This window comes from Dipodomys spectabilis, unplaced genomic scaffold (assembly GCF_019054845.1).
Source record: "Dipodomys spectabilis isolate Male_0828 unplaced genomic scaffold, ASM1905484v1 ptg000657l, whole genome shotgun sequence".
In the NCBI taxonomy this organism is placed as follows: Eukaryota; Metazoa; Chordata; class Mammalia; order Rodentia; family Heteromyidae; genus Dipodomys; species Dipodomys spectabilis.
This window is the reverse complement of record NW_024871334.1, coordinates 309,495-337,063: the sequence shown is the minus strand read 5'-3', so window position 1 is coordinate 337,063 and position 27,569 is coordinate 309,495. Positions and strand designations below refer to the sequence as shown.

Below are 27,569 nucleotides of genomic sequence, written 5' to 3'. Positions count from 1 at the left end.
TCATAGGTATATAAGTATTTGGTAATTATGGAAAATGCCTTGTGTCTTCTTCAAATTGATTTATCAACCATTTGACAGTTTCCGTGCATCTGTCTTTTTTGTTTTTGTTTTTTTTTGTCGGTCGTGGAGCCTGAACTCTGGGTCTGGGTGCTCTCAGCTCTTTAGCTCAAGGCTAGCGCTCTACAACTTGAGCCACAGCGCCACTTCCGTTTTTTTTTTCTGCTTATGTGGTGCTGAGGAATCGAACCGATTGCCTCATGCATGCAAGGCAAGCGCTCTACCACTGACCCACCTTCCCAGCCATGCATCAGTCTTTCAAGTCATTGGTTACAGTGATTCCTAGTGTTGGACAAGATGGTGAGCTGAACGTGAACAACACTTTTGTCCATGAACAAGAATCCACTGACACAAAGCTGAGCAGATTCTGAGGAAGAGAGGAAAGGAGAAGCGACAGGGAGATCCTGGGGACCCAGGACATGGCAGAGAAGCAGTCAGGGTGGAGAAACTGTGGCACTGAGCTCTGACCTGTGCGGCTCTCCTGCTGGGGAAGAGAGCTGAGCCGTCAGCAGGTGACATCAGGTGTGCTCACAGAGGGACTGGCAGCTCTGCCATGGGACACACGGCTGGGGACCTCGCTGCCACCCCAGGGTCTTGCAGGTGGAGACAGATCTGCTGTGAGAAGCTCTCAGTGTAAAGAGAGGCTGAGGTCGGCAGTGCTGTGAGCCAGGCAGCTGTGGTGGCTGCAGAGGGCAGGATGAAGGCTCCTCGGCCTCTGTGGATGGTCCCCATGACAGGAGACGGCTATACTCGGCTCACCTCCTCATTTAAGCCTGGTTCTTGGGACATCACATTGTCTCTTTGTTTCACTTACATTCATTGGTCTTGTAGGTAAACACATTTCAGTCCCTAGATGAGGATACTCTTGTTCGAGGGATTTTTAGTCCAATTGAGTCTGCATTGTCAGCCATGTTGGAACACCCCCGAGAGACAGTCAGGCCTCCGTTAGACCCCTGGAAACCCCTGGGTGGGAGGGCTTTCCTCTCTGCTCTTGCCTCTGCCCCCTGCTGGGGACTGAGAGCTCAGGTGGTCCTCCATCCCCCTCCATCCTGAGGGTGTAGACAGAGTGGAAATGACCATCAGCAGCTGCCGTGCGCTGTGAAGCAGGAGTGTCCACAGAGTGGACAGCACGGGGGCTGAGGGGAAGAGGAAGGGAGGCCGCTCACCTGAGACAGGTGTGGGCATCAGGGAAGAAGGACACAGGAAGTGGCCGTGCTCCACAGGAAGCTGATGGCTGATCCCATCTCATCCACACACAGGAAGTCCTTCCCTCCCACAGTGCACCAGTGAGCACGTGAGGAAGAGGAAACAAAAGGAAGGCAGGCATGTCCAGAGGGACTGTGGGGTGCTGGGGAAGTGTCCAGAGGGACCCCGGGAATGGGAGGAGGGAGCGTCACAGGACCTGACACCGAGCTCCCACCTAGCTTCTGGGGTGAGATCCAGGGCTGCTGGCCCTGAGCACCTCCGCAGCTCAGGCTCAGGGTCTGGGGGAAAGTCTGTGTCAGGACTCACACTCATATCTCTCCCGGTGTCTCTTGCACAGTAATCCATGGCTGGGTCTGGGTGGTCACTGTGCTTACCTCATGGACATCTGTTTCTTGGCTGTATCCTCTGACACTGTGACTGGAATCCTGAGAGACGGCTGCAGTTGAAGATGTCTCCTGTCCTTCCCAGCAGCTTCCCTGGGACTGTGGGACCCAGCTCCATCAGTAATGACAGCCAGTGCCACCTACATGGTGCAGGCAGGAACAGATACCACGGAGGCTTGGTCAGGCCAGGCTGTGGGTCGCCTGCAGCTGCTGGGACAGGACATCTGAGGACAGAGAACCTCAGTGCCGGGGAGGGGGAGACACGGTGTGTTCTGAGTTCGGATGCAGCGTCCTCACAACATCTTGACCAAATCCCGATGTCCTACATGCAGGAATGGCCATCAAGGAACCAAAGGCCCATGGCCTTCCAGGCCTCAGGAAAATGTGACTCTCAGGAAGTATTTCCAGGGTCTGGAAGAGGCTGCGTGTAAACAAGTCAGTATGAGCCCAGTGTCGCTGGCTCATGCCTGCAAACCCAGGTACTCAGGAGCCTGAGATCGGAGGATTGTGGTTCAAAGCTAGCCCAGACAGGAATGTCCCTGAGACTCTTATCTCCAAAAAACCACCAGAAAACCAGAAGTGTCACTGTGGCTCAAGCCGTAGAGTGGTCTCCTTGAGCTGAAGAGCTGAGGGACAGCGCCCAGACCCAGAGTTCAAACAGCATGACCAAAAAAACCCCAAAACAAAACAAAACAAAAAAAAGAGTGAGCAGCAAGTGCCACGCCGACCCCAGTAGAGTCTGCTTAGCATGGGAAACCATCTATCAGACCATGATAGGGGCTTCGAGACCTACCTCTGAGTTTTGGGACTTCACCGAAGTCTACCTCAGAGAATGGGGCTTTACAGAAACCTATCTCCAAGTTTTGGGACTTCACTGAAGTCTACCTCGGAGAATAGGGCTTCTAAGAGGCCTACTCCTGGGAAAAGGCTGGAAAAACCCCTGGGAAAAGATGTGTTTCTGCCTTTCTTCACTGCATAAGAGTGCCTATTAATCTTTTACTGCTTCTACTGCTCTTTGTACTTGCTCATTGTCAACGTTCCCTTATTCAAAGCTCTTTCTTAAGAGTGTTGACGACTCCAATATCTGATGAGTGTCTTAAAAATATGACTAACTCACCAGAGTTAAGTGCTACCCTGAAACCCCTCTTATGGAGGCTAGGGGACAAGTTATAAGTAAATATAAAAGTATTGGGGGTTTTCACAAAGTCACTTCAGCAGAAGGAATTGTTTGTAAGGGATTTACAAGAAGCTGTAGGCTCAGCTAGAACAGAAAGAATGTATGGCAATTGCTGAGATAATTACTTAGGAGAAAGAATTTCCTGCTATTTACTAAGAGAATTGCTAGACCTAGAGAATTGCTAGATCCAGGTCTCCTTGAGGTTTACTATTAAAGAAGAAACAGGAAAGATCTATTTGGGAAAGTTAAGGCCTCTGTAAAGATAGGTAATGGTTAATTGGTGACAAACATCGCAATCGTTGTATTTCTTAGAGATAAGCCGGAAACAAGCGCCTATCAGGAGATCAGCTGGTGACCACCAAAAAATGAAGCCATGCAGCAAGATTGCCCTTTTGCCCTCTCTCATGAAGACTTCTGTTATAAAAGTTTGCTATCCTCTGCATTAAATCGCACTCAGCATCCACTCCTAATGTGTGTGAGTTGTCTGTTTGCCATCTCCCCACCTATTCCAGGTTCCTCCCTTAGGTATCCTCCGTCGTCCCGACAGAACCCGGTCCGCGGCAAGCAAGTGTCTGCTCTTCCTCCAGGAAGACCAAGGACAGAATGGGGAAGCCCGATGGACTCTGCTCAGGATCTCTGCAGATGGAGAGAAACCAGTGGAATTGGAGAGCAATGTCCTCACCCAGCACAGGAGCCCTTAAGACCCCAGACAGCTCTGTGGGGGACGCTGCATCCTGTGGAGAGGCCAGGCACACAGAGGAGTGAGGGCCTGAGTGCTCCACAGCTGCTCCTGTGACTGCCATGACCTCAGTGTGTGCCCAGCGCCCCCTGCTGGTGCTGAGCGCCCTGCAGGGAGTTTTGTGTCTGGCCCACACTGGATTTCCTGCACTGTGTCTCTAGCACAGTAATAGACGGCCGTGTCCTCCACTCTCAAGCTGTTCATCTGCAGGTAAAATGTGCTCTTGCTGTTGTCTCTGGAGATGGTGAAGCGGCCCTTCACAGAGTCTGTGTAGTATATGCTACTACTATCATAGATGTATGAAATCCACTCCAGCCCCTTCCCTGGAGCCTGGAGGACCCAGCTCATCCAGTAACTACTGAAGTCGAATCCGGAGGCTGCCCAGGAGAGTCTCAGGGACCCCCCAGGCTGCACCAAGCCTCCCCCAGACTCCACCAGCTGCACCTCACACTGCACACCTGCAAACACAGAGAATCCTGGTCAGCAATGGTCACACACATCCACTGTTCCTCCCACTGGTGTCCATTTGCACACTAAGTTTCCCTTGCTCCCCATGAATCACCTTTCAACAGAGCAACAAGGAGAACCCAGCGCAGCCCCAGCTCCATGGTGGTGGTCTGTGCTCAGTCACTGGTGGAATCAGCTCACAGAGCTCAGGTCAGGGCTGGGCTGGTTTTCATGGGCAGAGGGACGGCCTATTTGCATGTCCTCTGCTATAAAGCAGCTCTGGGGGGAAGTCTAGAGATTGGGCTCCCAGAGCAGAGGTGACTGTGCTGGAGGAGGTTGGTGACAATGGTCACCTTGGAGACATCATGACGCACTGACCACGTGCTGTGGTTCACACTGTACCTGCAGCTCCTTGGTAGCCTGAGGCAGAGTGTGAGAACATTGAGAGCTGTCTGGGGTGCAGAGGGACACACATGTCCTCTCACTCTGCCATTGTGCCTGGTGATCGTTCTGTCAGCATTTCTGATCACACACAAAGCACAAAGTACAACACGCGTGTGACTTCCTTGTGCACACGCAAGTGTGTAAAACTATGGTGAATTTGTTTCCACACTGGCAGCGTCTCCCATGGTATGAACTCCATGACTGGTCTGGGCCTGCACATCCAAGGAGGGCCCACAGTTCCTCGTGTGTTCCACGAGAATGGTGCTCATCTATGAGCTCTGCAGAGCCTCCTTCCTTAGCCGAGATCATGTGTGGCTTTGCCGCACTTTACTTCATTCTCATCACAAACCAAGACGGCCAGGATTCAGGCAGATGCTTGATAGTGGGCTCTGGTGTATCAGTTGTCACAGTCTTTGTTGTTTGTTTTTGTCAATCATATATATTGTGTATTTGTGACAATTTCACATGTATATTGTCCTAACTTCAGTGATTTACTACATGTAACATACACTGCTCATAGGTAAACATTGATATGGTAACTGTTGATAAATTATTTTCATGTTCTTTGTATTGTTTTTTCAATCATTTGATTCCTTATTTCATGCAATTTTGTACCCAACTTCCAACCTCTGTCTATCCTGTCCTCCCTCCATCCTTCCTCATTCTCTAGTAACCAACATTTCCTTTTCTGTTCTGTGCAGTCTATTTCTTCTAGACATAATGTGATGCTGGTGTTTCTATGGTTGGTTTTTTCCTTTAAGTTAACTTCTTTTAAGTTATCACAAATGGCAGTCTTTCTTCCTTTCTGTGTGAGTACTGTACCATTGTCCACACCTATCACATTTCCTTTATCTGTTCTTCTCTTGTTGGACCTTTATTTAATCTCAGGCCCTTCCTCAAACTAAATGTGTAAAAAATATCCACAAAACAACTTAAAACTTTGGAGTTTGCATTCTCAGCAAAACTCCTCCCCACACTCTACCAGAAGACCAGCATTTAGATTTTCCATGTTTGTGGTAACAGTCATGCTGACTTAGGTGAGGTGATATTTCACTGTGGGATTGATTTGCATTTCATTGATAGTAGCATATTATCTTGTACTTTAATATTTCTCTTTTTGTTGTCAGTCCTGGGGCTTAAACTCTGGGCTTGGGTGCTGTCCCTGGGGTCTTCAGCTCAAGGCAAGAGTTCTACTGCTTGAGCCACAGTTGCACTTCTGATTTTCTAATGGTTTATTGGAGATCAGAGTCTCACAGACTTTCCTGCCTGAGCTTGCTTTGAACCACGATCCTCAGATCTCAGCCTCCTAAGTAGCTAGGATTAAAAATGAGAGCCACCAGCACCCGGATTATTTATCTTTTTAAAGAACTCTCAGTGCAGGTCTTCTGATCATTATTTCACTGGGTTCTAGATTTGTCTTTTGTTGTTTCCTTGAGACGTTTTTTTCTATGATACACCATGCATAGTAAATCATTTTAGAGACATTATCACTACTATCATTATGACGAAGCTTTACTCTTTTGACATTATTTCATGTTGCTGAAGAGGTGTTTCCCAGCAATCTCTTTGTGCCTTTATGTCTTTATTTTACGCTGTTGCTGTCATATGGAGTAGGAGTGCAGTCACAGGAATGAGAGTGTAGTCTTACGTTTTAACGTCTGACTCTGGCAGCACCAAGTTCACTTCTCTCCCTTCCCTGTGTGTCACTGGTGGACATGGATTAAGGGAGTGCTGGTTCTCCCCTCTCATGCATTCAGTGAGCGGTTCTGACCTACTGTACGTGCAGAGGAGGAGCTCACCTTCCTCTGCCCCAGGCTGAGATGAAAACCCAAGAACCTATCCTTTCTAGGCTCTCCCAAGTGACTTCACAGGTTCCTGAGAGGCTTCTCTGGTCTTTCTGAAATGTCACCAACCCTTTCCTCCCTCTGTATGTAGTGTGTGGGATTATCAGACACGACATCCACACTGAACGTTGGTCAGGTCTCGGTCTTTGCCTGGTACTATATGGATTGTGGCCTTGGCAAGAATGTTGCCACCACGGAATCTGTCCTGAGCTTAGAAGGGTCCTCTGCTCCCACAGATTCATCAGTGATGGAAATGACAGTCTTTCCCTCTTCCCTGTGTGAGTGCATGTGCAGATCATCAGACAGGACATCCACATCCAGTGTTTGTCTTGTCTCTGCCTTGTGTGGCTTTGCAGAGAATCTGTGCTGCAGGAGAGGTTCTGTGGCTGTGGTACCATGGAACTCTGTCCTGAGATCAGTTGCTGACTGTAAGGTCCATTCCTGGACAGGGAACAGACCTTGCCAAGTACCTGCATTACCTAGGCAACTGGGACACCTGGAAGAGGTCACACCTGCATCCCCTGAGGTCACATCTTAATCTGATGTGGCCACACCTTTCTCCCTCCGGATCCCACTTCCCTTTACCTGGACACTCCTTTCTCCACGCCTTACCCTATATAAGGCCTAACCCAGGGCCAGATGCTCTCTTTTGCCAGCTGCGTGGAGGTTCAATCTTGCCTGGTCCCAGCAGGTCTACTGAATATATCTACCCCTTACCTGAATACCACGTGCGTGGTGCAGTTCTTACTCGGCTACCTCTTTTTAAAAAAACTAACATAAATGGCAGCCTGTCTTCGAGCTTTGGCAGCAGCAGCCACCTTAGCACAGGAGAGCACAAAACTCACTTTTGGCCAACCCACTACCATTCTCTCTCCCCACAGACTAAAGGACCTTTGGTCTCATAAATCCCTGTCTTCCCTTTCCCCTTCCCGCCTACAGCTGCTTCATGTTACTTTTATTCAAAACCCTGACTTTTCACTGGAAAGCTGCTCCCGGCTCAATCCAGCTACCTTGCTTCCATCCAATTCTAACCCTCCTTCCCATTCATGTACAGAGACCTTGGAGGAATTCACACCCCATTTTACAGGTATCTCGGAATCTCCTCTTCCTGACCCAGAAGACACCTGGTACATCGATGGCAGTTCCACATCTACCTCTTCAGGAAGGCGAGTTGCGGGCTATGCCATCGTTAATAACTGTACCATTCTTGAAAGCAGCCCTCTGCCCCCTAGCACTACCTCACAAAAGGCAGAACTTATAGCTTTAATTAGGGCCTTAATTTTAGCCAAGGGACAGAAGATTAATATTTATATAGACTCAAAATATGCCTATCATATTCTCCATTTGCATGCAGCAATCTGGAAGGAGCGTGGCTTCCTGACCACCAAAGGGACTCCCATTACTAATGCCTCACTTATTCTTAAGCTATTAGAAGCTGCTTCCCTTCCCCAACAGGTAGCGCTCATTCACTGCAGAGGACACCAGACTGGATTGGATGCCATTACAGTTGGCAATTCAAAAGCAGGCAAAGGTAGCAGCCCAGAGACAACTCCAGAGACAACTTCCAGCTCCTTTGCTTCTGGTATTGCCTTCAATACAACCCTCTTATACCACACAGGAGCTCAAGAAATTTACCCACCAGGGAGCCTCCCAGGAAGCACAGGGATGGTGGTCTCTGGAAGGACGAGTTGTTCTTCCTGAGACACAAGCAGACAGCTTTCTTTCCCAGGTTCACCAGGCGCTGCACATTGGATACAAGCCTCTCTCCCACCTTCTTAAACCTTTAATCCATTGCCCTAGCCTAACTACCCAACTAAAGGCTATTACCCAAGCCTGCCCCACACGTGCTCTTACCTGCTCACAGGGTGGTCTCCGACCAGCTGCATTCCCAAGCACGGGACACACCCCAGGGGAAGACTGGCAGATAGATTTCACTCACATGCCCAGATGTAAGCGGCTGAAGTACCTTCTTTTTCAGGATGGATTGAAGCCTATCCCACAATGTCGGAGACTGCTGACACTGTTGCCTCTGTCCTTATTAAAGAAATTATTCCTAGGTTTGGCTTACCCAGGTCACTTCAATCTGACAAGGGGCCTACTTTCATCTCCAAAGTGACCCAACAGGTGGCATCCTCTCTAAACATCCAGTGGAATCCTCACATTCCTTATAGGCCTCAGTCTTCTGGAAAGGTTGAAAGAGCTAATGCACTCCTCAAAACACAACTTACTAAACTTTCACTAAGCTCCAGCAATCCTAGCCAGAACTGTTACCCCTGGCGCTCACCCGCTTACGTGCTTCTCCCCGCAGCCCTACTTTCCTCAGCCCCTTTGAGTTAATGTATGGAAGACCTTTTCTCCTAGGTAATTTCCCTACTGACAATGCCAAGACTCCACTAATAGACTACCTTCCCATCCTAACCTTTCTTAGGCACATGCTGCGCTAACATGCTGACCAGTGTCTCCCTCAGCCTCATCAAGGCCCCTTTCCCACTCCCCCTGCCTGGTGATCAAGTGTTTCTCAAGAGCCTTAATCCATCTGGTTTACACCCTAAGTGGACAGGCCCTCACCAGTTTCTGCTGACCATGCCCACTGCAGTCAAGCTCAAGGGACAGCCCCAGTGGATTCACCTGTCAAGAATAAAAAGGGCTCCTGCTCCTGCCCCTTCTATACCAACACTGACTTCCAGGTACACCTGTTCCCCCCTTGGGCCTACCAAGGTAAGGCTATCTCGCATCCCTGAACATCCGGGTGAGTAACACTGAGCTAACTGCTCTCCTCTCCACACACCTCACTACCTCATCCCTTAGGTCACCTCCAAGCCATGGATATCCAATCTTTTCAGTAATATATTTCCTTTTCATCTTTGTCCAGCCCACTGCCTGAGAAAACTTCCTCCAAGAGATTCACTTCTTGCAGACATCATGGAACTAGCAGACCTGAAAGCAGGCAGCTTCTCCTACTAGGTTACATCCCAGGCCACCTCTGGTCACATGCCTCCCATCTCCAGTGTGGCCACACCTTTCCCCCACCTGGCCACACCTCTTCCTGTCCCTGGCCTAGATAAGTCCTGGCCCAGAGGTGGTCACCCCTCTTCCTCCCCCCTTTTCCTTTTTCAGCCATGTTTCTCCACCATGCTTGGTGGGGGCAGCTGTTCTGTCAAATTAACTTTTCCTGCCTGAATAGAGCGTGATGTTCTTTTCATCGGCTACCCAATAAAACCTAGAATTTCCTAACCACCCCTTTTTTGTGAACCGAACTGCTTTGAGACACCACGTGAGATTTTTCACCAATACCATTGCTGGCCTTCACATCCACGTCCACACCACTTCTCTACTCTGGTGAGTGAAACTACTCTCTACGGCTCTCTGTTGCTCAGTCTCTGTCCAGACGTGGAGCCATGCCAGAGAGCTCCTACAGCCTTTAGCTGAAAGGCCGGTCACCTCCGAAGCCGAGGACGCTTGGTTTTGGGGGCTTGGCCATTTCTGTCTAGAGGGCTCTGGGGGAAGTCGGGACGCTGCTTCTGCCTGGTCAGCTCTCCTTCACTCACCAGACTGACTCTACATTTAATGGAGTGCTGCAAGTCAGTTTTTCTGCCATTCTCAGTTTTAAACAGTTTTTGCCACTGCAGTGGTAAATGGTCAGAAGTCTGTTTACTTTCAGGCTCTCTTTGCTCTCTCTCTGCCACTCATGTCCAACTTTCCCTATCTCTCGCTTTCTCTTTTCTACATGTTGGCTTGTGCCCTGAAGAGTGCGATGCAGGCTGGGTCCCAGGAACCCCCCTCTAGATTCCCTCTCAAAGGCTAGCCATTCTAGGTTTAAAAATTGTCAGAGTTTCCATTTGTTCAGGTTTCCATCAATGCCTCATGAAACTTCTCCAGACTTCATCGAAGGACTCAGCACCCAAGTGCCAGCTGCTGCCTGCTGCCTTCTCCCAGAGTGGACCACATCTCAGCCTTTTATCCCCACGACGCCCGTTGCCAGCAGGAAGTAGCCAGAGAGAATCTTCGCCCTTTTTCATAATTATCAAAAGGCTGGAATGTAAGGTGCATTCCTGGACAGGGAACAGACCTCGCCCAGTACCTGCATTACCTAGGCAACTGGGACACCTGGAAGAGGTCACACCTGCATCCGCTGAGGTCACATCTTAACCTGATGTGGCCACACCTTTCTCCCACCTGATCCCACTTCCCTTTACCTGGACACACCTTTCCCCACCCCTACCCTGTATAAGGCCTAACCCAGGGCCAGATGCTCTCTTTTGCCAACTGCGTGGAGTGCCAACCTTGCCTGGTCCCAGCAGGTCTACTGAATAAACCCACCCCTTACCTGAATACCAGGTGCATGGTGCAGTTCTTACTTGCCTGCCTCTTTAAAAAAAAACCCTAACACCGACTGTTACACCCACGATGAGCTCACTGCCGGTGCTAAGTTGTGTTGGACCAATTCTGTCCTGAAGCTGGACCCTGGGCCTTGCTGTTCTGTCACTCACCTGCCTTGTGTTCAATAAGAAGGAGCTAAGCCTTCGGGGTTCCTTGGCAGGCAGTGCAGGGGAGATACAATCTCGGGTCCTGGGAGCCCTGTGAGGGGTGGAGGCCCAGACCCCAGGGCCACCTCCTCATCACACCTGCAGCTGACGTGAGCTCAGCGCCCCCTGCTGGCCTAGGCTGCGTGCACGTTTGTGTCTGGGCTCCCAATGGGCTCCTCTCACTGTGTCTCTTGCACAGTAATACAAGGCCATGTCCTCAGTTCTCAGGCTGTTCATTTGCAGGTACAGCACACAAAGTGCAACAAGCCTGTGACCTCTTTGTGCACACACAAGAGTGTAAAACAATGGTGAGTGGGTTTCTACACTGGCAGCATCTCTTGTGGTATGAGCTCCATGCCTGGTCTGGGCTGCACAGCCAAGGAGGGCCCACAGTTCCTAGTGTGTTCCAGGAGAATGGTGCTCATCTGTGAGCTCTGCAGAGCCTCCTTCCTGACCCGAGATCAGGTGTGGCTTTGCCGCACTTTACTTCATTCTGACCACAAACTAGGAAGGCCAGGGTTCAGGCAGATGCTTGAAAGTGGGCTCTGGTGTATCATTTGTTATAATCTATTTTTATCATTCATATGTATTGTGTATTTGCAACAAAATCATGTGTATCATGTACTTGTAATAACCTCAGTGAGTCACACACAGAACAAAACATAGGTAAATGAGTATTTGGTAACTATCAACAAGTGACTTGTGTCTTCTTCAAATTGTTTTATCAACCCTTTGATAGTTTCCTTGCTTCTGTCTTTCAATTGATTGGTTGCAGTGATTCCTAGTGCTGGACAAGATGGTGAGCTGAACGTGAACAACACTTTTGTCCATGAACAAGAATCCACTGACACAAAGATGAGCAGATTCTGAGGAAGAGAGGAAAGGAGAAGTGACAGGGAGTTCCTGGGACCCAGGACATGGCAGAGAAGCAGTCAGGGTGGAGAAACTGTGGCACTGAGCTCTGACCTGTGTGCAGCTCTGCAGCTGGGGAAGAGAGCTGAGCTGTCAGCAGGTACCATCAGGTGTGCTCACAGAGGGACTGGCAGCTCTGCAGTGGGACACATGGTCTGAGGACCTGTTAACTAGCAAAAACCCTGAAATTAAAGAAACGAAAGGAAATCACCAACCCTTGTGTTGGGGGTCTGGATGAGTTGTTAGGCGGTTCATCAATGAGAGAAAGCATCAGGTTCTGACTTTGAGTCCTAGTCATGGATCCAAAAGAGAAAAGGAAATTGAGGCCTGACTCAAATGATAGAAAACCAGCCTTGAGTGAGAAAGCAGAGCGAGAGTGCAAGGTCCCTGTTTGTGCAAAAGTGCACAATAAAAATGCTTATAACACATGAGAGATACCGAGTGTTGGGGGCCAAGCTGGGTCATGTAAAGCAGGCAGGCTGACAGTGAGAATGTAAATGAGAACGTGACTGGAAGTTATACCACGGTCCATGAGCACACAAACACTAGAAATGCTGTAGATTCCAAACTCCAGTAATGTCCCGTGGCACATTTGCTTCTTATCTTCAGTTGCTGTGGCATTGTTTACATCAGCAAGCCAGGAGATTAACCCAGGTGTCCAGGAGAGAAGGAATGGAGAAAGGAAATGTGGTGTCTTTGCAAAACAGGAGATTGTTCATCCATGGAAGGGAGGAAGTCCTGGCATTTGTGACAACATAGATGACTCTGGGGAGTTCACGTGAAGTGTGGTAATGCAGTTCAGAAAGACAAAAGAGGGCAAATAAGGGAGTTTTCTCAAGGAGCTGGAGGAGCTTATAGGAGAATGGAGAGGAAATCAACAGGAAGAATCTGTACCAATGGTGGTGGTAGTCACACTGCTAGTGTCTGTGTGGGGACTCCTATGCTGGGTAAACTGTTGTATGGAAATGTGGTGTGGTATGTAACAACTCAGCGTTGAGCTGGAGGAAGGCTTTGCCATCCTGGAGGCCAAAATCTGAGTTCCACAGCTTGGTGTCTTTACTGCGGTGTCTGCGGTCACCATGGCTGCGGCACACATGGGCACCAGGACCCCATGCCAGCAGAGCACTGCACTCCTCCTGCTCCACACACACACAGCAGTTACCTGGAGGGTGCTGTCTCCTGGTGAGGAGAAGGGTTTGTGTACTGTCCAAATGATTCCACAGGATGAAACCTTCACAGGTGGAAGACGCCTTTCCTAAGCCATGGAGTTCAGACAAAAATCCTTCCTCAAGAAATGAGCCTTGTTCCTTCGGGTAATGGTGTGGTGAGGGAACAGGGTGAGATTTGTCTTTGTCTCAGGGAGGGGAGTGTGAGAGGAGGGTGAGTAGCAGCACCACAGGGGCCAGGACGCTGGGCAGACGCCTCAGGAGGCAGCTCTGCTCAGCACAGGGTTCAGGGTGAGCAGCAGTGCCGGACATGCACAACGCCAGGACTCACGGACACCTGCGCTCTGTCCTGGGTGGTGCACTACACCAGGATTCACAGACTCCTGCCCTGGATCCTGGACCTCACAGCACAACCAGGCTGCCCATGTGTCCATTTCTCCAGAGCCACAGACGGAGGAGGTGAAATCATGTGAACAGAGTGGACAAGGCTGAGCTCTGCATCCCCGTCCCACGACCCCTGGTCATCCTCCCTCCAGACCCGACGTCCACCTCCATTCCCACAGGAGGCCTGCTGAGAGGCAGCAGGAGAGGGCTGATGCACACAGGCTGAGACATGGCACCGGCACGTTCCCCAGGTCTGCAGAAGCCCCGGCCTGAACAACACCTGACCCCAGGTCCCCACCTGACCTGGGGTTCAGTCCACACACTTACAACCTCCATTTCTGGCTGACCAGGGGAAAGAAGACACTCGGAGGAGAGTCTCTGGGCAGGAAAATGTGTCCACTGACACTACCCCATTGTCCAGTCGTGAGCTGGATGTGCACAGGCGGGAATGGGAGAAAGGGAAGGTTTGCCAGCTCCAGGGGTGGTGGTCTGGCTTCTCCTCACAGGATTTGGAAGTACTGGGTTAGAACTCAGGCCTGTGCTCGTTGGGCCATCATGCTGTGACTGGCCATGCCTCTCATTTTGCTGTCAGCTGTTATTCGGGCAGAGTCTTGGTGTTGACTGAGGCTGGGCTCGGAGCTCAAATGCTGTGTCCATAGCTCTGGTGTAGCTGGGGGCCCTGTGGGCCTGGGCCATCACCTCCAGCTCCTTGACTGAGATTCAGCTGGCTAGTGTTTTCCCTGGCTGGATTTGAACCAGGATCCTCCAGTCCCCACTTCCCACACAGCCTGGATTGCAGGGAGGACCTGTGCATAGCCATGTCCCTCACGTTTTCAACGGGAATTTCAGGGCCTCCTCAGCAGGGAATCCCAGAGTGTCTCCCCAGGCTGATGGGAAAGTGATCGTCAGGTCCCCTGGCCTTCCTCAGGTCCTGGGGACCACGGCTGGGTCATTGCCATTTCCAGGGCAATGCCCTGGTCTCATTGATATGGGAATATGCTTTATCATGTGAAGATCATAACAGCATGATCACATTATGAACTCAGAGATGCCATGGAGTGGCAGCCTCCCAGATCCAGAAGGGATCCCTGGCAATCGGCTGGACAGACCCAGCCAGACGGTGACACCAGCCCTGGGCTGCAGGCTGTGTTCTGGATGGACTCTGGGCTCAGGTGTGCTGGGCATCCTTGAGGGTCCTGTGCATCCCTATGGCAGGGTTGTGTCAGGGCTCACACCCGGTCTCCTCGCTGTGTCCTACACAGTCGTGCAAGGCCGTGTTCTCCATGGTCACGGAGCTCAGCTGCAGGGAGCACTGGTCCTTGGAGGTGTGCACTGTCATGGTGACTCTGCTCTGGAGGCTCGGGCTGTACGCGGTGCTCCCACGTTTATAGATGTGTCCAGTCCCCTCCAGCGTTTTCCCTGAGGCCTGTCGGGTCCAGCTCCGCAGTCACCATGCTGATGGAGTCACCAGAGACCCCAGGAGAGGGACGGCGTCTGCACGGGCCTCCGCAGGCCAGGGCCTGACTCCTGCAGCTGCACCTGGGACAGCACAGCTGTGGACAGAGGAGCAGCTGCATCTCGGCCCAGACGCCGCATCCCACGCTCCTGCCCAGTCCCAAGTCACCACCGCTGTGAGCTGCCAGCAGGAGCCCAAAGACCACACCTGCTCCATGTTCACGAGGTCACGTCTGTCACATGCAGACGCATTTCCAGAGTGTGGAAGAGCCTGAATTTAAGCGAGGGTGGGATTTCTCTGGTGTGTATGCAGGAATTTGCATGTGAGGGGCACCCTGCTTGTGGCTGCATATGAGGGGCAGCGTCCCTGTCCCCTGTCCCCCGGGGGAGGTGACCACGGGTCTCTAGAGACCTCCGCCCTCATTCCCCTGTCCCCTGTCTCCCGGGGGAGGTGACCGCGGGAGACAGGGGACCACTGATCGCGCCCCTGTCTTGACAAGCTCTCCACTGGGGGCCCTGCCCTGCCAAGAAGGAAGTGAGGTGAAGGCTATGAGGAGAGACCAAGAGATATAATATGTGCAATCAGCACAGTGTCTCTCTGTATCACACACACAGGTAAACCCTACCTGTATCTCTACACACATCAGGAAAACAGACCTGCAGGAACATTGACACACACACATCATTTGTATGTTTATGCACACAAACAGAAACACATATACATACACAAACACACATATACATATATTCACAGAACCTCAGAACCTTGATCAGGAAGTAGATCCACTGAGTGTCAGTGGAGGGAAAGAGAAAGAACAAGCATGCAGAAGCAGGAGAATCCTTGTGGACCGAGTGTTCTGGGACTGCAGGGCTTGTCCTGGTCTTCAGAGGTGTACTGAACTGGGAGAGAGATTGGTAGACGTGACCCCTCATGAGAAGAGCCTGCAGGATTGCATGAAGACACACGGTGGTTACTCGGGTAGTTTACTCCCAGGAAATAGAAAAGAAGTTTCCAGAGAGACCTGGAGTCCCTGGTGTACATGTATACTGTTCAAATCAGTGTGTCTGCATTCTGATGAAGACTGGCTCCCATTTCGGCCATAGCACCACTTCTGGCTTTTTGGCCGTTAATGGAGGTAAGAGTCTCACAGCCTTTCCTTCCTGCACTGGCTACAGTGTGATCCCCAGATCTGTGTGTGATCCTCTCCTGAACTGCTAGGATGAGAAGGAGAGCACTGGGGCCTGGCTCCACTTGCTTATTCTAAACCCCCCATTTCCTCATCAGTGTCACTGTGACACTGGGTTGGTGTTGAAATGCACACACTGCTGTGCAGCATCGGTCTCAAACAGTGAACAAGTAGTGATATCACTGATCCCGAGAACCGGGTCTCTCAAGGATCAGACTGTGATGGTGGAGAGGGAACGTCTTCTACCTGTGCCATGGATGTACCGAGACTTACTAACCGTTTATTCACTCCTTATTACTGACCTGTGTGCTCTTGATATTAGGGGGCAGACGCCAGTTCTGCAGGGCAGGAGTGTCCTTATCGGCCTCGTAGGGAGAGATGATCTTGCTTCCTGGAACAAAGAGGCACAAAGCACCAGTGTATAAACCCACTCCCCATCCGCTGTGAAAAGTGCAGTGTTTCTCTTCCTGCTGATCTCTGTCTGTGGAAACGTCTGAATGAGACGGGACAGCAGGAGCCCACGGTGCTCCCTCACAGTCCTCACCCTGCCTCCATGTCACCTGGGATTCTTGGTCTCTGGAGCAGAGCTGAGCAACTCTTTCTAGAGAATTCCACATTTGACTGCTCAGCCCATGATTCTGGCAGCAGCAGGAGGCAGAGGACGCAAGCCAGAAGACACAGGTCAGACCATGGAGCAAACGCCCTCCACTGGAGTTCATGCATGGAATCCACGTCCCTGGAGGGTCGGCAGCAGGCTGGCCCCTGTGGTGACCCAGTGAGTCTGTCACTCTCGCCTCAGGCACAGGGTAGAACGACAGCATCAGGCACTGGACGCAGCCTGTCCTCACCCCGGCCCTGGAGGAGAAGCTCTGAGAGCACAGGGCTCTGTGAGCGCTGCCGCTGCCCGGGCTGAGCTCTGAAGAGCCTTCCAATTATGGTGTCCATTCCTCCTCCACTGCGCTTTCCTCGTCTTGAGTTCTTGGCTCTTTTTGAGTGGTTTGCCTTGCTGTCTCTTCTAAATATATGAATACGACTGTCATCCAATAGTGCTGAGAGGGGTCACCAAGGTGACACATGCTCTGTCCAGTAATGAAGTCACAGGACACGTTACTGGAGGCGGCGTCTTGACCTTCACGGTCTCTCTGGAGAAGCACCAGTCAACACGCTGTTGCTCCTTATACATGCACATGAAATACTGGAGCTAAAGTGAAGGTGACAGATGATTGCTTTTTTATTTATGATGGTGGTCCTTGGCCTTGAACTCCAGGACTGCCTGGGTGCAGTCTCTGTGCATTTCTGCTTCAGGCTCAGGCTCTACTACTGAGCCCTAGCTTCATTCTTTGCCGTTGGTGGTTAATTGGAGATCAGAGTCCTATGGACTTTCCTGCTCAGCCTAGCTTAGAACACAATCCTCAGATGCCAGGTTCCTGAGTTGCTAGACTTACACGCACTATTGACAGGTGCCCAGCTAGGTGATGACACGTTCAGGATCTAACAGTTTTTGCAGAACACTTAATGAAATGGCTCCAGAACACATCTTCTCGTCAGCACAGGGCCTGTCCTCCATGAGTGATCCTACAGCAGCCCCAGGACAAGTCTCAGAAATACAGAAGCCTGAAACCACGTCATTTCTTCAACAATAGGGACGATCCAAGTCTCAGAACCTAGAAGACATCATCTCTGCAGAACATGGAGGAGTCCATGTGAGGTGATGTTCTGTGCATTAGCTTCATTTCACAATGGTTTCACAGTAACTGCACCCTCGGGATCATGGGGCTGCACAGAGGGTAAGTAAAAGGCTGAGTAAAGGCAGCAGTGGTACTCACTAGACACTATGTAGATGATGACTTATACAACTGATGGAGGGAGAAATGGGGAGAGTGCTAGGGAACGGTTGATATTGTCCAAAGAAAACCTATTCTTTACCTAACTTATTCAACTGTAACCCTGTGAACATCACATTTATAATAATAATAATAATTTTGGCAATGCTGCAAATCTAAATACATGTGTATTTAATTATGAATTTGTACCAATAGAGGTGGAACAATATTTTCCATTCTATAAAAATTTTGAAAAGTGTTTTCAGGAAACCAAAATGAGCACCAATATCAGAAGTATTCACACATGCCCTGAGATGATGCTTCCCTGTCCCCGTTACCCATGAAACACAGTGTGCCACAGTGCCTGGACCCTGAGGTCTACACACCGCTGACATGCAGGCCCCTAGACATCAGTAGAGCTCACACAGGGTTAATTGTATGTTTCCTAATTTACTCACTTTGGAATTAATTAATTAATTTATTCATTATAATGACACATGCCAACAACAGGATGCTATAAAATACACAATACACACACACATAGATAAATGTTCAATAGGTTAAGTAGATTTTGTCTAAACTATTGATGATTTCTGTTAGGTACAAATCTTCCCATCCTGTCTTCACTCCTTACAATGATGAATACAGAAGTGTCTTCTACAGTCCCCTCCCTGTGCTATGGGAACCAGGGTCTCCTCACCAGGAGTTTTCTCTTCCAAACGAGGTCACATCTGTCTCCACATGGACAGAGTAATGGATGTCTCCTGGTGAGATGAATGATTTGTCTTATCATCCTCAAAAACTGTCCAGAGAAAATCTCAGAACCTCTTCCTAAAGCCTGTAGAGTGCACACACAGGTTCTTGTTCAGGAAGTGAAGCTTGCTCTTCTCTGATCAGGATGTAATGGAGAAATAAACAAGGACCTGTTTGAGCAGGTGGGGGCGTCTGGGATGCAGGGAGCTCAGTCAGGTTGCTGTGAGATCACCTGGGCCCAGCCCCTCGTGCCCACGATGCGTGTGCACAGTGACAGTGCTCATGACGGAGCCACAGGGACCTGGCCTCCATCCCAGACGGGACATCCGCAGGACTCCAGAGCCATCGTGATGGAGGAAACCCCAGGACAGACGGGGCCCAGCAAGGTCAGTCTACATGCACATGGCCTGTTGTCTGTCCACTCCAACCCAGACTCCTCGTGTCCACTTCCACGTCCCCACGGAGGACAGCAAGTGGCCCTGGTCAGGGGACACTGAGGAGTCCACCAACGTTTCCACGGTGCCATAGACTGAGCTCCAGGGATATGGCTGACCCCTGTGTTTTCTGACTTGTGTCCCCAAGTACATTTGGTGGTTGGACAAAGAGAAGAAGAGGCTGAAAAGAGAAGAATCACTGAGTCAGAAAGTGAATGAATGGAGCAATTCTGTTAGGTCAGTTCTGAACCCCTGAACAGTGCTACAGGTGGAGGGAGGAGGGCAGCATTTGAGGCCTGTTAAGAGTGAGCTGTGTGGGTGCCTTTCTCTCCCTCTCCCTCTCCCTCCCTCCTCTCTCTCTCTCTCTCTCTCTCTCTCTCTCTCTCTCTCCCCCCCCCCCCCCAGAACTCAGGGCTAGTATTTTAGGCACACACATGCATTTCAGCCCTTTCTGCATCTTTTCTGATGTTATTTTCTGGTAGAGTGCTGTGTTTTCCCCTGGGGCAGGTTGCAGACAGTGATTCCACACTTGCCTCCTGTGTAGCTGGAATCACAGGAAACAGCTGCCACATACAGCTTATCGATTGAGATGTGTTGTCATTAAGGTTTTGCCCATTTGGCCTTCATAAATACTCATTTTTCTCTCCTCCTCCCAAGTCTCTAGCATTGCAAGCATGAGTCACCATGCCAGGCTTTTCCCTCTTGTTCACAGAACAAATTCTAACTTTGTAAATCCTGGGATCTTTACCCTGAGTCTCATGGGGTCACCAGGGTCCCTGAGCTTCTTCAGGATCAAATACTAGTCACCACTGCAGAGCAATTTTTGCTTCCACTGTGATACTCTGTTCATTCTTAAAGTCCCAGCAAAGGACTGGAGACATCACAGAGGAGTGCGGGTCATGAACTCAGGAGAGATGCTGTCACACTGTGGACACAGAGGCAGGGCAGACAGCAGGAGAGCAGCCCTGGGCTCTGTGTGCAGCTGCTCCTGAGCTGACCCGGCTCCAAGCTGTGCCGAGCGCCCCCTGCTGGTGCTGAGCGCCCTGCAGGGAGGTTTGTGTCTGGCTCAAACTGGATTTCCTGCACTGTGTCTCTAGCACAGTAATAGACGGCCGTGTCCTCCACTCTCAGGCTGTTCATCTGCAGGTAAAGTGTGTTCTTGCTGTTGTCTCTGGAGATGGTGAAGCGGCCCTTCACAGAGTCTGCGTAGTATGTGCTACTACTATCACCACGGATGTATGAGAGCCACTCCAGTCCCTTCCCTGGAGCCTGGCAGAGCCAGTGCATGGTATAGCTACTGAAGTCGAATCCAGAGGCTGCACAGGAGAGTCTCAGGGACCCCCCAGGCTGCACCAAGCCTCCCCCAGACTCCACCAGCTGCACCTCACACTGCACACCTGCAAACAGAGAGAATCTGGGTCAGCAATGGTCACACACATCCACAGATTCTCCCACTACTGTGCATTTGCACACTCAGTGTGTCTTGTCTCCATACATCACCTTTCATCAGAGCAACAAGGAGAACCCAGCACAGCCCCAGCTCCATGGTGAGAGGTCTGTGTCAGCCTGAGCCCTGAATGGTTCACCTGGAATCCAGGGCTGACGTCTCTCCACGCCTTCAGGGTCAGGGCTGGCTGGTTTTAGTGAGTAGAGGAAGGCCCTATTTGCATGTCTTCTACTACATAGTGAGAGCCGGGGTGGAGGTGTCAGGGAGGGCAGTGCTGAGGCAGATGTGAGAGTCCTGAGGGGCATTGCTACAAAGATGGCCTCCCAGAACACACGGCATCCCATTGCTGCCACCTGCTGGATACCCACGTATTCATCCCACGTTGATCTGAATATTACAGTCACCTCCCTGCACAGCCGGGAAAGTACACACAGGTTCCACACAGCAGTGTGCTCTGGGGAGAAGATCTCATGTCTGCTACGTCATCTGTCCTTCCTCTCCCTCATTGCTGAGGTCAGTGTCCTCTGCTCCATTCTTGAGCTGAGTGGGTCACGGTCCTCTAGTGAGAGCAGGAGAGACGTGATGCACTGCAGGAACTGCTGAAAGAAGACTCAGAGAGCCAGGCTCATGGGGACACTGCTGACAAGCCTGCATTTCTTCTGTCATCATCTGCATGTCTGTCACTTCCTCTCATCTCATCGACTGCTTACTGCCAAAAACCTCACTGAGGATGAATGCCTACATGAACCTCACAGTCACCAAGTGTGCACTTGACATGCATTAGCCTAGGGACAACTACACAATATCTGTACAAGTCTTTGCCAGTTCATCAATGGGTTTTCCAACAGTTGAATGTTGAGGGTTCCTCTTACAGTCTGGATGCACAAATGATGTTGGGTGTCTGATTTGCCAACATTTCTTCCTCTCCAAAGCATGTCATCTATTTATTTTTCACTGGAGCCGAAATTTGATGAGTTTCAACTTACATGTTTAATTGATCTTGATATAAAATCTAAATTATCTGTTTGCTATACCATGGGCTGTATATTTGGAATAGAAAGCCTTGATTTCCCTGTGTCTTCATTGGAGACCTGACCAGTTATTGAAGTATGTGCACATAGATGTGAATGGGAGACCTGACCTGTTATTGATGTGTGTGCATGTGTCTGAGCATGTGTGTACAGAGGCATTCATATGGCACACTTTCCATAATACTACTCACAAGTCTGGCTTCTTACCCAAACTTGAGTTAAATGTGTCAGGAGGGTTGTGCTTCTGAGTTCCATAACTTGGAGGTCCAAGTGGAAAGTCAGGCCTTGGTCCCCAGCACGTCAGCACAGAGAGGAGGTGAACGTTCAGAATGGGGCCTGGTGGGAGGGGTGCAGGCCCTGGGCCTGGGGTTGAACAGGACAGAGCCTCCCTCAAGACCAGAGGCCCTGATGTCCCACAGTCATTTCAGTCCCTGAGGATGACATTTAAAGTGTGTGTGTGTCTTATGTCACAATCTCAGCAGAACACAGAAGGAGCTGCAGTGTGGGTCTGGGTTGGGGGTGGCTGCCTCTGAAATGTCCCTGGTTCTCCTTTCTGTTTTCCTGGTCAGCATCCCTGGTCGCTCTCTGTCCACAGCAAATCTTAGGATTTGTTCCTCTGGCCACTGCCGTACTGTGGCACCTCCTTAGAGACCTCTCTGTTTGTTACCCTTTGACTCTTTCTGACTTTACATTTATCCTTTCGTTCTTTTCTCTCGTTTTATTACAAGAAGTCAAAGAACGCATTCCAGAATACTTGACACTGCTGAGAGATTCACACTTCCATAAGCTTGCTGGCCTACCCTAGGTGGACTTCTACAGTCACCCAAGATGTGAACGTACCTCAGCCACTTCTGCCACGTCCTCCCTAGGATGTCCTGTGCTCCATGCTCCCTGCCCTGTCCCTAATTTCTATCTGAGAAACATCAGAATGGCCTTTGCCATCCATCTTTCTGCCAACTTCCTGATCAGAACATGTAGATATGAGCATCTCAGCTCACAACAATGTTTTGGGCAGTGAAGTTCAAGATATATAAAGGTTGTCCCACAGAATTAAGGTGCAGATAAAACATTTCTTTTAGAACTATAGACCCATTTCTTTGATGAACATTGATGCAAAACTTCTCAACAAAATTTTGGCCAATCGACTTCAACAATTCATCCAAAAAATCATACACCACGATCAAACAGGATTCATTTCAGGGATGCAAAGCTGGTTCAATATACGCAAATCAATTAATATTATTCATCACATCAACAGGAGCAAGAATAAGAACCACATGGTTATCTCAATAGATGCAGAAAAAGCATTCGACAAGATCCAACACCCCTTTATGATGAAGGTTTTGGAAAAATTAGGAATCCATGCAACATTCCTCAATACAATAAAGGCTGTATATGATAAACCTACAGCCAGCATTATACTCAATGGTGAAAAACTAAAGCCATTTCCTCTTAACTCAGGAACAAGACAAGGATGCCCACTCTCTCCACTTCTCTTCAATCTAGTATTAGAATGCCTAGCTACAGCAATAAGACAAGATGCAGACATAAAGGGGATCCAAATAGGGAAAGAAGAAATAAAACTCTCCCTCTTTGCAGATGACATGATCTTGTATTTAAAGAATCCCATAGACTCCACTCCCAAATTACTCAAGCTGATTCAAAACTTTGGCAAAGTAGCAGGTTATAAAATTAACCCCCCAAAATCAATGGCTTTTCTGTATGCCAACAATGAGAAAAGTGTGGCTGAAATTAGGAAAGCAACTCCATTTGTAATAGCCCCACAAAAAATAAAATACCTAGGAATTAACTTAACTAAAGAAGTGAAGGACCTCTATGATGAAAACTTTAAAATCTTGAAAAGGAAATCAACACAGAACTTAAAAAATGGCAAAACCTCCCATGCTCCTGGATTGGAAAGATTAACATCGTGAAAATGGCAATACTTCCCAAGGCTATCTACAAATTCAACGCAATACCTATCCAAATTCCAACCTCATTTTTCAAGGAAATAGAAAAGGCAATCCAAAAATTCATATGGAACAATAAAAGACCCCGAATAGCAAAAACGCTCATGAATGGAAAGAACACTGCTGGAGGAATATCAATACCAAACTTCAAACTCTACTATAAAGCCATAGTAATCAAAACAGCTTGGTATTGGCATAAGAACAGATCTCAGGACCAATGGAATAGAATTGAAAACCCAGAAATGAACCTACAGACCTATAGCCATCTAATCTTCGATAAGGGAGCTAAAACAATAGAATGGAAGAAAGACAACCTCTTCAGTAAATGGTGCTGGCAAAATTGGTTAACTACTTGTAGAAAACTTAAGCTAGATCCTTATATATCACCCTGCACCAGAATCAACTCCAAATGGATCAAAGACCTTGAACTCAAAGCAGACACTCTGAAAACATTACAGGATGGAATAGGAGAAACCCTAGGTCTCCTTGGCTCAGGCCGAAATTTTCTGAATAGAGACCCGGAAACACAACAAATCAAAGAAAGGTTGGACAAATGGGATTGCATAAAGTTGCAGAGCTTCTGCAGGGCAAATGACATAGCTAGTAAGATCAATAGAAAGCCCACGGATTGGGAGAAGATCTTTACTAGCCATACAACGGACAAGGGTCTCATATCTAAAATATACTTGGAACTCAAAAAATTAAACCCCCAACAACAAATCCTCAAAGAAACAACTGCCCAATAAATAAGTGGGCGAAAGACTTAAAGAGAAACTTCTCTGAAGAAGAAAGAAGGATGGCCAATAGACACATGAAGAAATGTTCAACATCCCTAGCCATAAAAGAAATGCAAATCAAAACAACATTGAGATATCACCTCACTCCAGTTAGAACGGCAAAAATCAAGAACTCTAACAACAACAGATGCTAGAGGGGATGTGGACAGAGAGGAACCTTACTTCATTGTTGGTGGGAATGTAAACTTGTTCAACCACTTTGGAAAGCAGTATGGAGGTTCCTCAAAAGACTTCACATAGAGCTCCCCTATGACCCAGCAATCCCACTTTTGGGCATTTACCCTAATGTTTACAAACAAGACCACACTAAAGCTACCAGCACAACTATGTTTATTGCAGCATTATTTACCATAGCTAAGATATGGAACCAACCCAGACGCCCCTCAGTAAATGAATGGATCAAGAAAATGTGGTATATATACACAATGGAATTCTATGCCTCCATCAGAAAGAATGACATTGCCCCATTTGTTAGGAAATGGAAAAACTTGGAAAAAAATTATATTAAGTGAAGTAAGCCAGGCCCAAAGAAACGTAGGTCCCATGGTTTCCCTTATTTGTAATATCTAGTATATGTATGAGTCAAGCGGAAAAGGTCAGATAATGTGATGTCAGGAAAATGAACCCTTAGATGTGTATTTTAATGTTTTTTTCTTTCATGCATGTATTTCTAACACATTTATAAGATTATCTCTTTGTTGCTTTGTATGTCCCTCCCCCACAGTATAACCCCTGCTTTCACTATATTTGATGTCAGTATAACTTGTGGAGGAGATGGGGAAAAACCAGTTGTTTAAGGATACAGGTGGACCTGTTGCAACAATGAGAAGTACAAGTTGTCATGTCCAAAACGAGCTTTACAACGTTAGTCCGGGGGGGGGGGGAGGGGGGGATGGGGGGAAAGGGGGGGAAGGAGAAGGATTGGGATTAGGGGGGGAGGGGGGAGGCTGGGAAGGGATGTGAAGGGTAAACAAAGGAGGAGGCTGCAATGCTTGGTAAGAAATGTACGCATTATCCTGCCCATGTAACTGTAACTCCTCTGTACAGTATGTTCACAAATAAAATAAAATTAAATTTAAAAAAACAAAACAAAACATTTATTTAGTGGCCTTGCAGTTGTTGTAATGTCACAGCATCATGCATCCCAGCATGTTCCTGGTGATAATGTAGCTAATGTAAGGTGCTTCTAGTTGCATGAAGGGCGCAATACATTGATGTGCAGTTTAAATTTGATATGACAGTAAATGTGTTTCCTAACATTCTTGAATTCTCTATATCATGAAACACTGTGTGTTTCATTATGTCTCAATGTTTCTAGGATATTTGTTGGCAGCATTTCTTATTATATTTGGGTTGATGTATCATTTGTTTAATCTCTAGCCTTCCTCAGCTCTGATCTTGGTGAACATGGCAAAGTCAATTTCACCAATGTGTTATTCTCTGTGTTTGTTCAGGAAGTGGCATCCTATGTTTAAGTAAACCTCACAGTGGCAGGGCAGACACAGAGTGGAACTGGGGTAGAATGAGCAGAGGCAGGGCAGACACAGAGTGGAACTGGGGTAGGATGAGCACAGGCAGGGCAGACACAGAGTGGAACTGGGGTAGGATGAGCACAGGCAGGGCAGACACAGAGTGGAACTGGGGTAGGATGAGCACAGGCAGGGCAGACACAGAGGAGCACAGCTGGAAGATCCCTCTGCTCCTGGCCCTGGGGCTGAGCCTGAGCTCCCTGTGTGCTGAGCGCCCCCTGCAGGCCAGAGCCCAATGCAGGGAGGTTTGTGTCTGGGCTCTCACTGAACTCCATGCACTGTGTGCAGCACAGTAATACGTAGCCGTGTCCTCTGCTTTCAGGCTGTTCATTTGCAGGTACAGCATGTTCTTGGAGTTGTCTCTGGAGATGGTGAACCGGCCTTTCACAGACTCCAAGTATTTTTGCTGGCTTCCATCATACCATATAACCGCCACCCACTCTAGCCCCTTCCCTGGAGCCTGGCGGACCCAGTTCATGCCATAGTTACTGAAGGTGAATCCAGAGGCTGCACAGGAGAGTCTCAGGGATCCCCCAGGCTGCACCAAGCCTCCCCCAGACTCCACCAGCTGCACCTCACACTGCACACCTGCAAACACAGAGAATCCTGGTCAGCAATGGTCACACACGTCCACTGTTCCTCCCACTCGGTGCATTTGCACACTCAGTATCCTTTGCTCCTCATATATCACCTTTCAACAGAGCAACAAGGAGAACCCAGCGCAGCCCCAGCTCCATGGTGGTGGTCTGTGCTCAGTCACTGGTGGAATCAGCTCACAGAGCTCAGGTCAGGGCTGGGCTGGTTTTCATGGGCAGAGGGACGTCCTATTTGCATGTCCTCTGCTATAAAGCAGCTCTGGGGCAGAAGTCTCAGGAGGGCAGCGCACAGAGGAGATGCAGGTGGAAGGCAGAGTTTGTTAGATGAGTAGATAAACTGAAATGCCTCTAATTAATTGGCTTTAACATTAAAAACTAATTTATAATGAACTTCTTTAAAGAAGTTTATCTATCCTTAGGTTAGTCAAGATTGCTGAGCCATTTGGTTTTTAAAAATTGTATTTCCCTTTTCCTTTTGAATTCTTTCTTACCGTGTTGGTATTTGGGAGGGTGAGGGGGACATATGAAAGGTAGAACAAGGATGAACAAATACAACAGTGATACTTACCAGACACTGTGTGCAAAATGAACTGGGCCTGAACTCTGGGCCTGGGCGCTGTCCCTCAGCTCTTCAGCTCAAGGCCAGTGCTAAACCACTTGAGCCACAGCGCCAATTCTGGCTTTTTCTGTTTTTGTGATGCTGAGTAATTGAACCCAGGGCCTCAGGCATGCAAGGCAAGCACTCTACCACTGAGCCACCTTCCCAGCCCCGAAATGGAAATCTTATGGATGGGGACAGGAGGGAAGGATTGGGAGAGAGCAACAGAGAGAAAGAATGGTTCATAAAGAACTGCACTGATGGTACCTGATTCACGTAACTGTAACCGCTCTGTACATCAACTACACAAAAACAGTTTTTAAAAATTAAATAAAAAATAAAACAATTTGATCTTTAAGTTGCTCTATAAAGGTGGTGCCGTTCAGTGAAGCAGTTTATGAACACACTGAAGCTTGATCAACGTTGCCCATTTCAACATTCTTGCCCACCCCTCCACCTCCTCTTCCCTCTCTCTGGTTAATGTTTAGGACATGTATGCTGACATCATTGAACAAAGCAGTTCATGGATACAAGGCATGTGGATCTGAGTCATTCCTTCCTCACCTTTCCCCTTTGACCCACCCTTAGCTCAGTGTTCTCAATTCTGTGGCATACGCACTGTATTCTTGCCTGTGTTCTCCATGTTGTCTCCTTCATTCTTCTA

General features: G+C 48.9%; 1 gene segment (V, D, J or C); it reads right to left on the bottom strand.

The window, feature by feature from the left end:
* Nucleotides 1–1,826: 1,826 nt before the first annotated feature.
* LOC122101388 lies at nucleotides 1,827–26,492 on the bottom strand. The segment is given in 7 exon segments: nucleotides 1,827–1,870; nucleotides 3,697–3,892; nucleotides 4,412–4,429; nucleotides 7,500–7,535; nucleotides 20,024–20,206; nucleotides 26,172–26,299; nucleotides 26,403–26,492. Coding segments are annotated over 7 exon segments (651 nt in total).
* Between the last annotated feature and the right edge of the window lie 1,077 nt (nucleotides 26,493–27,569).